Source organism: Paramisgurnus dabryanus, chromosome 5 (assembly GCF_030506205.2).
Source record: "Paramisgurnus dabryanus chromosome 5, PD_genome_1.1, whole genome shotgun sequence".
NCBI lineage: Eukaryota > Metazoa > Chordata > Actinopteri > Cypriniformes > Cobitidae > Paramisgurnus > Paramisgurnus dabryanus.
This window is the reverse complement of record NC_133341.1, coordinates 33,332,938-33,342,596: the sequence shown is the minus strand read 5'-3', so window position 1 is coordinate 33,342,596 and position 9,659 is coordinate 33,332,938. Positions and strand designations below refer to the sequence as shown.

At 36.9% G+C, this 9,659-nt stretch overlaps 1 protein-coding gene across 3 annotated transcripts in view; it reads left to right on the top strand.

Moving 5' to 3' along the window:
- The first annotated feature begins 449 nt into the window (after positions 1 to 449).
- The window catches only part of pbx3a (pre-B-cell leukemia homeobox 3a), a 30,974-nt gene continuing 21,764 nt past the window's right edge, over positions 450 to 9,659 (top strand). For 2 of the 3 annotated variants that reach the window (XR_010526827.1, XM_065251182.1), the window contains exons 1-2: positions 450 to 1,061; positions 2,300 to 2,373. Coding sequence is in view for 2 of the 3 variants with exons in the window: in XM_065251182.1 (XP_065107254.1) it covers positions 901 to 1,061; positions 2,300 to 2,373 (235 nt within the window). In the remaining variant the exon portion in view is untranslated. The remainder of the gene's footprint in view (positions 1,062 to 2,299; positions 2,374 to 9,659) is intronic. The other variant, XM_065251183.1, reaches the window with a different exon arrangement.

The window sequence follows — 9,659 nt, the reverse complement described above, 5'->3', positions numbered from 1 at the left end:
AAAAATGCTATCCATATGTTTAAATTATTTTACAAATTGTAATAAATTTTTATCACACTTGTTTCAGAAATATACAAGAATAGTGAGGTGAGATGATCTGTGCCAAACATTTTCAGGACTGTAAAAAATACAGGAACTTTATTAGTCGTTCAATTCTTTACGTTGTTGCTGTAAATCAATAATGACGTGTGCAGTTAAACAGTTTTAAACCATATGCGAAAAATTTAGACTATGTATTATAAGCTTTGAGAAAGGGCAGAGTTAAATAATCAGAAACAAATTACTATCACACGACCACATTTACTTGTTTATTTAATTGCCCTTTCAGTAATATTGAGTATTATAACTGCGTTTTGTCCTTTGGGATGCACGTAATGTATATAACACAGCAGCAGATAGATGCAGGGTCGTGCACCGCGGGTGGGCGGAGCCGTCGATCTTCACACTGACGTACATCATCACCAGCGCGAGCTGTGCACGAGAACCACAGGAATCCACACACAACCATCACTTCTGCTATAGATCACTCAGTTGAACAGGATTTAACCACCTGCTTGTATTATCCTAAAGCATCAACAGAAAAAAACACTGTAAAGACAAACCTTCACTAGAGTCAACATCCATCACATCTTCTCTTGATGGACCTGATGCTGTGAGATGGAGGCTTTCTGAAGTTCTGCTATCACAGGATCTTAAGGAATAACGCGCGTCAATATGAACTCCAGATTGAAAAACAATTAAAAGTGAAGGAGAAGTGGACGAGAAGACGATTCCTGAAAGTGAGGGAACCCTCAAAGATTTATTTTATTCATTTTTGCCTCACTCCGTACGCTGGACGCATCCATCATCTGTATTCATGTAGGTGATTTGTTCTTGGACAGCGTCGAGTGGATTTAAAGCATGGACGATCAAAGGCATTTAATGCAGAGTCTGGGCGGTGTGACCCTCACTGGACACCCAAGCACTGATGGAGGAGGCACAAGAAACAAACACGAGATTGGAGATATTTTACATCAGATCATGACCATCACCGACCAGAGCCTGGATGAGGCTCAAGCAAAGTTAGTTTCACCACAACTCATAACACTTAACATTGGTGATGGTGTCCATTAATAATTAAAGTTGTGTCATTAAGTTTTTTATACAAATACAGATTCTGCTGCTACTGCCTGCTGGAAAGAAGGATACAGCTTATTTAATACACTATAACGTTTCCCTAACGTTAGTTTTTGGTTATCTTTTGATTCTGTTTTTTGGAAAACAACGTTGCAGGGTGGCTTTTTTTAAATAACCTAAAAATAAGTTATACAGAACACTCTTTAATGTTTTTTTGAAACTATAAAATAACGTTCCCATAATGTTGCATGGTGGTTATCTAAAAAAATATATAGAATGCTCTTTATGAGCTCTTTATAATGTTGTTGTTTTTTTTTTGGGGGGGGGGGTATTTTTGGAAATAAAATAACGTTCCCATAACGTTGCATGGTGGTTATTTTTAAAAATAAAAATAAAGATATTTAAAAAAATAACTTAGGCCTATAGAACGGTCTTTAATGTTTTTTTTTTTTGATCCATAAAATAACGTTCCAATAACGTTGCAGGGTGGTTATTTAAAAAAAATAACTAAAAATAACTTATACAGAACGCTCTCTAATGGGTTTTTGGAACCATAAAATAAAGTTACCATAACATTGCATGGTGGTTATTTAAAAAAAATAACTTATATAGAACGCTCTTTAATGTTTTTTTTTTATCCATAAAATAACGTTCCCAAAACGTTGCATTGTGGTTATCTAAAAATAACTTATATAGAACGCTCTTTAATGTTTTTTTATCCATAAAATAACGTTCCAATAACGTTGCAGGGTGGTTATTTAAAAACAAACTAAAAATAACTTATACAGAACGTTCTCTATGGGTTATTTGGAATCATAAAGTAACGTTCCTATAACGTTCCCTTAACATTATTGTAACGTTAGAAGAGCGTTAAACTAACCTAAAAATAACCATTTTCGTGAAAACTTTCCTGGCTAACCAAAAACAAACCTTGGAAAATAATGTTCTAGAAACCAAAAACTAACGTTAGGGGAACATTTTGAGATCAAAAAACTAATGTTATGGCAATGTTTTGGGAACCAAAAAAAAAACTGTTAGGTGGGTAAGTATGCATACTTATAGTGGTCACATGGGGACATTACACATCAGATTATAAGCTTTATTGCAATTTTTAACAGCTCTCACAGTCTCAGGAGGGTCGTCTCATTGTACTATTACGGTACTCTTTTGTTTGTTTTTACAGAAAGCATGGATTGAACTGTCACAGAATGAAGCCGGCTCTGTTCAGTGTGCTCTGTGAGATTAAAGAGAAAACAGGTATTGTGTCCACACCTAAACACCTGCTGCTGTTAAATTCACACTGTCAGAAGAATCTGGTGTCTGTAGTATTCTTACACTTGATGCATCTGTATAAGAGCTCTGTTTCTGATGACTTCTGGTATTTAGTAATAATCACTGTGGTATATCTGCATCCTGTACTCATTTAGCAAATATATGTGATTTTATCAGTCTGGATGGACGGTTAGATAAAACTGTACGTGCACAAAAGAGATAATTGTGTCGACATTTCATTTGCAATAGAAAAAAATGTTCATGATTTTTAAATGTTCAAAGAGAGACCCACTTTTTGAGATCTGAATATGAGAGAGGTTAAAGGTATTTTTGGAAATGTGTAAATACAGATCTCTTTTTATCTCACATGCAGATTATATAAAAAAAGAAACCAATGTTAAGGCTATGAACAACAGGAGTACATTTGCACGACTCACATCTATTTTTGAAACAATGGTTATTTTCTCCAACTTTATAAAATTATAAAGAAGCTGTTTGATCATAGTATGAGTTTCTGTAGCTGCTTTAGATATTTAAATGATGCAGATTAGCTTTGGACATTTCTTTACTAGTAAGTGTAAACCAGTCATCACAATTGACTGGTTAAATTGTAAAATACCATCAGAGGAGTGGCCTTTAAACTCTGTTGGGAAACTGCTTGTGTAAAATCAATGCAAAACATTTATTATTTATGACAAGAGACTCATTTAACTCATTTAACTAGTTAGTATAGCTCCACCTTAACTGTAGTTTGCTGTATTTTCCACAAACACAATTTTTGCAGTGTATGCATATTTGTAAATATATATCTCTCATTCCACAAAATCAATCATCATCTTTAAGTAAAGGCAAAGTAAATGCATTTGTTTCATTAGGTTGATTTACAGACGTGGTTCATATAGTAAAGTAAGCACAGTAAAGCACTTCTGATGTCCACTGGGACCATTTGAATATTGAGGCAATCTTACATAGAGCTAATGAATCAGTGAATCATAAATGAATCAGTGTATTGTATATCTTGCAGTGAGATTTAATTTGGAGAAAAATTTAAATTACAACAAAAGTAAATACATGTCTGCATAAGCAGGTGGCTGGATGTCATTTTAGGATGTCCAAGTGAGTTCAGTGTGAATGCCAGGGCATTGCTATTCTGATGTGCTGAGTAGATTCTTGTGTGTTTTGGGTTCATTGGCTGATCTGAGGAGGTAACTGTACACAATGTGATTCTGGTCTCATTATAAATCTGGAGTCTGTCCAGGACCTCTTTAAACATAGTGTAGTAAAGCATTGAAAAAAAACATAAAAAATGGCCTTAATATGACATTCAAGTTTAATTTCAATCTGTCAATCACAGCAGTGAATGTGCAGATAAAAACATTTTGTGTGCGTATTTATTCATCTGGACTAGCAGAGATCTGTGCAGGTATCTGGGCTTGTCAGTGGTTGTACTGGACTATGACAGGCAGGTGTATCATTACGCCCTCTCTCAGCACAGGCAACTTGTGTTCGGCCAGAGAGTGCAGCAGAGAGCATACCAAAGAGCAGCCGAGAGCAGTCAAAGAGCAGCCAGAGAGCAACCAGAGAGCAGTCAGAGAGCAGCCATAGAGAAGTCAAAGACCAGCCAGAGAGCAGCAGAGAGTGTAGCAGAGAGCATACCAGAGAGCAGCCAGAGAGTGTAGCAGAGAGCATACCAGAGAGCAGCCAGAGAGCATACCAGAAAGCAGTTAGAGAGCAGTCAGAGAGCAGCAGAGAGCAGTTAAAGAGCAGCCAGAGAGCAGTCAAGAGCAGCCAGAGAGCAGTCCAAGAGCATACCAAATGGTTTTAGTGTCTCCTGGAAAATAGACATAAGGTTTGATTATTATTGATATGTACTTGTATGCAGTGGAGTCATCATCATTATTAACGATTATTAATAGAAAACATTAAAACCTTTCATGGACTCTCTTTTATCATAAACTTAAATCTTTTCATGGCAAAGATTTTGACATGACACACAATGCACATAGTTTCACACATATTTTGAAATGACGAACCACACACGTGACAATGTTTTGACGAGTTTCACATTCGTGCCTTCTCGGAAAAGAAGTCACGAGCTGTCACTGATGGGCATAATGCCTCTGCTTGTATGTCGATTTAATGTTAAGCACGTCTTGGGCAGATTTTTTGAGTGGTGAAGCTGATGAGAATGGAAATAACTATGATCGCCTCATTCTCTCTATACACGTTTTATTGTAAATATTCAGCACATTCTTAGATATGGCACGGGTCACTAAAATGCAGTGCTACTGTATGCTGGAAACATTTTACAAAAATGTAATTGTTTGGTAATAATCTCTCTATTTGTAGGCTATATTTAATCCCACATATGCTGTTGAGCAGATATATATTAGGACAGAATGTGAGGTGCTGCAGAGAAATGAAATTTTAATCAGTATTTTTACAGTCTTAATACGGCAACTAACCCTCATGTGCTGCTGAGGAGAAACTGATATTTTATTTATAACCATTTTGGTGAAGTTCTATGAAATCGTTTATTTTTCTGAGGTGAGACAGCAAATAAAACCATAAATCTTTACGCGTTTTAAGACTTCATATGAAAACCATCTTTATATTGTAATTGGTGTGTGTGTGTGTGTGTGTGTGTGTGTGTGTGTGTGTAAAGTAAACTCATAAACTCTTATCATATACATTAGTAACACACTGGACTGGATTCTCCCACGCTGCACTTCTTCTTTTTCCTCTCTTTTATATCTCTATTTATCATGTTTGGTTTATGACTCTCTATCAGTCTGTGAAACTCTCAGGATGGATTTGCTCACTTAGCAGTTGAGGTTTGTGGGATTTTAACATGAGGGCCTGGTGGCCAATAATCTCTAGGACAGCCTTAAAGTCTGAAGTTTAGCTAAAGCCAGGACTAGGCCTTAGTCCAATTAAGATTATTAAGCCTCTTTTATATGCCTTTGAAAAAACTTTATCTTGAGACAAATCAATGACACTGGCTTATTTTAAGATCTGTCGGTAGTTATTTTCTGCTGAGTCAGGTCCAACATTTGTCTTAGTCTAGGACTAACCTTAAGCCTTGTCTGTGAAACCGGGGGATAATGGCACAGGATTAGTGATAGATCGATATATTCCAGTGTCCGATATGTGTCAATTATCTGTTTCGGCTGATACATCTTTCTGTTCTTTAAAGTCACCATGAAAGGGAAGTAGCGATTGTTTTATTTTTCCCGTGGTGACGTATATCCTAGTGAAACGGTTTTTGAAGTAAATTAAGGTAGGGCTGGAATTGAATTCATCCATTGAGAACTGATTGGATCGTTTGAAGTTGGGTCATGTTGCTATTTGCTAATCGCTGGGATCGTGTTGGAAAAAGCAAAAAATAGGAGTAACCGAGCCGTGAGAATGCCACGGAAAAGAAAATGCGGAGATCCGTGAGGATGCCACGGAAAAATTAGCAAAAAAATTCTGTGACTATCGCACGGAACTTTGTGAGATCATGTTGGCAACCAGAGATTTTTTTCAAGGTACATATATCTTGTTAATATTTTCCAGGTACTTAAAATTGTATTTTTATCAATATAATGCCTAATAAATGCTTATTTAGTTTCACCAATTGTTTGTCACTCATTTACTGTAATTATATTTGTGTTATATCGGCCTCATATCAGCCACATTGCTTTCTCAATATCAGCCATTAAATAAAGCATCGGTCGACCACTACACAAGATTCAACACAGATGTAAATAAGCCCTAGTTAACAACCACAATTTTTCTTTCAGTTCCTTCACATTTTACACCCTGTTTCTCCTCTTAAAGGAGCATTTCACCCATAGAAACATTTATCTTCATTGAAAGTGTGTCATATTTGTAGTCGAAATGTAACATACATTTAGAATTTGGTGCCTATCTGACCGAGAAAATGGGTGTTTGTAGTCTCACTCCCTCAACAAAGACATTGCACTTCCTTCTTTCAATGATGCAAAATTATGATTTTTACATCATTGAAAGAAGGAAGTGCAACACTGAAATCTGTATTTCTCCTGTCTCAGCGGCAACTGAGAAAATTATGCATGACCATTCAAAAACATGACTGGGGTTCTAACTATACAAAGCTTAATGCAAATGGGTGAAGTGTCCCTTTAAACACATAATTATAACAAAAGACTGAATGATAAAAGTGAAGTCTCTCAACAGTCCTGCAAACGTCTGCAGTGTCATTAAAGCAGCATGTGCAGGAGTTTCACAATCTCCAGGACAGAAGAGAAATCAATAGTGTGATCTTCTCCGCTCTCATCCTCGCCGCCAGTAATTGAAATAGAAAATCAAATGAGCGGTGAGCAGATAATTGTTTGATCAATATCCTCCCGCTCGCCCTCCGCAGGTCAGTGGCGCGTGATCACCGGCCGCGGATATGACGAGGATGAAATGTGAAATTGAAAAGCTCGGCACTCGTTTATCAGATATGACAACTCGCTGTGACCGAAGTCACTGACCAGACACTGCCGGTGCTCGCTCACAAACATCTAAACACGATAAAGTGTGAACTGTCATTGATCATATTCATGCTCTTATGTAGTTTTACTGTAATGTGATGGATTACAGTCATCAACAGGTGTTTGTTTCTCTCTTTCCTCACATATTATAGATATCTTATAGTATTTCAAACCAAACAGAAGCACTTTAAAAATGGGCAGGACTTTTTCTTACGATTGGTGAAGTACAGGAGGTCTAAATAGAAAAATTGTACAGCTTGTGAAGATCTACGATTATACAGTAAGAAGGAGAGAAAGTATTTCCCTTTGTGTCATCACATACATGGGAATATATATTTTATGATCGTGAAGGACTCGTGTGCATGACTTTTATGAGCCCGAGACCATATTATATCATTTGATTTGGTTAATGAAGAGTGCTCATAAATCTCTGTGCCTCTCGGGTGTTTGTTAAAAGATGCTGATATCCGCTCGATTGGCCCGACGGCTTTAATTGCCCCTCTGTACTCTTGAACCTATTGAGTGGTTGTTATATATCACCCAGACAGCCATAATGAATTAATCCACATCACACACAGCATATTTCTGTATGATAGATAACACTCTCTGAATTTATGGACCCTCATTGAGTGGGCGCATAAGAGAGACCTAATGAGGATTTGTGGTTTACTTTGGTTTAAAGTCAAATGTAAAATATAAATTGTCCCTTTTATTTTTTATACATCTGATTGTTTTCTGGTCTTCATTTTCAGACTGTTAGTATAAAGAGAAAGTAAACATTTAATATTAACTATAGCTGTAGATCATTGATGTGTATGTCTATAGCAGTCAACACAGAACGACACAGCGATGAACACAAGTCCCCAGGCAAGTTTTAAGTTAAGTTGATGACTCCCAAGGGGTTGATAAAACTCCTAGGAGAAAAACCCTGTGGGAAAAAAGTCCTTGGGAGAAAAAAAAACCCTTGAGAGAGAGACAAAAATAGCTCATCCTATACAGGGTTTCCCGCAGCACTTTTCAGTCCGGGCGGCCCACCTAAGCTGGGATACCCTACCACCTTAACTAGGTCGTCCAAAAAAAAAAAATTGTTGGACAAAAGGCTGTCAAGTGCATCTCGGAGAATAGCGTAGACGCGCTTCACACCGCGAGCGGGCACGCGCCACATGGCTGAAATGAGAGACAGACATGGTCCGTCACTGTCTGGAGGATAGCTAGCCTGTTGATAAAACATTTAATTAATTAATAATCTAGTATGTGTTCATTTTCTGTCATAGTTTCTTCAAAATTGAGTTTAATTTGAGTGTTTTAAATAAAAATATTTTCATCATGACACGTACGCCCCCGCCCCTTTGATTGCCACGCCCCGGCCCGCCCACCGGCACAACCCTACCACCTTAACTAACACATTTTCTGTGGGAAACCCTGCTATAGAAAGATACTATATGTTAAATAGTATATTATAAAATTTTATGGGAATAACGACTGTCTGGATTTACTAAAGATGCGCAGTGGATGATTAGCACTGAAAAGGTCTGGTCTACTGACCTTATTGCATATGCATTTTTAGGAGTTTCCCTTTCAGATTCCAAATTAATGGGATGGATATTTTTTAAATGATTCAACTTGATTTAATAATGTTTGCGTGTGTGATATTACTGGTATTTGCACTATTATTTAACGATGAAAAAAGCATGTCTTAAATCATTTTGTGCTTGAAATGGCTGCAACTGTAGCTGATAGGTATCACAGAGATCAAAGAGCGTGCGGTACAATGCAGAGGATTGTTTTAACACGTAACAATTTATTTTTAATGCACAGGAACATAGTATTCAAAAATATTATTTGCCAAGTCATGTTATTTTTTATTTGCTGGGGGAAATAAAAGTGGAGTCACTAGAAGAATTCACACAATAGCAGACGTTTCAAATCTTTTTGTAAACATTTTATTTTTTGTCCTCTAGTTTATTTCGGTGAATATGGCATTGTTAGCTGTGATGTCTGTGGTGCTGAACTCAAGTGCATCAGGTGTTAGTAGATCACCAGCACCTCATCAGCTCAGTTAATCTGGCCCTATAGATACTACACTAAAAATATAAAAAACTTAAAGGGAAGCGGTTTTTTGGTCTTACAGTATAATGGATGAATGTTATAAAATGTAACATTGATGCAGGTGCACAAGGAAAGGGTCAGTTGTTGCTGGGCAGTCAGCATGAGGATGGGCATGAGGTGGATCGGTGGTGGGATGAGCATCACACCAAACTGGTATCAAACCTGTCTGTCTCAGATGTCCTCGGTGAACATGTGTGTGTTAATGCACCCACAGATTCCGGAAATTCATTGAAAGTGTGAATGGACCAAAAATCTAACAATCCCAGACGCATTTTTTGTGATTTTTACTTGGTTTGGTGGCTGCCCTTTACAACAATGACATTAAAGTTGATCTTTTAAAAGATGTCCTGTTGTGTTGTGTCTACTCTTATTGGTCTGTTATGAATAACTGTTTTTTGGCTTAAATGCTTCCTAATGGAACATTAACACAATAAACACAATACTTTCAACATAAGTCCAGAGGCTCATTAGCATAATTAACACACAATTAATGAGCTGAATAATGAGACAGCAATGCATTCATCTAATTGGCTGCTGCTCAGAATTGCTGTTTACAGTTTAATCCTGATTCAGAAAACAGCATGAATAATATTATTTAAAAATGGTTTATAAAACTAATCCACAGTACATGTTCTCATCTAATGTTTAACGTTTATATTTAAT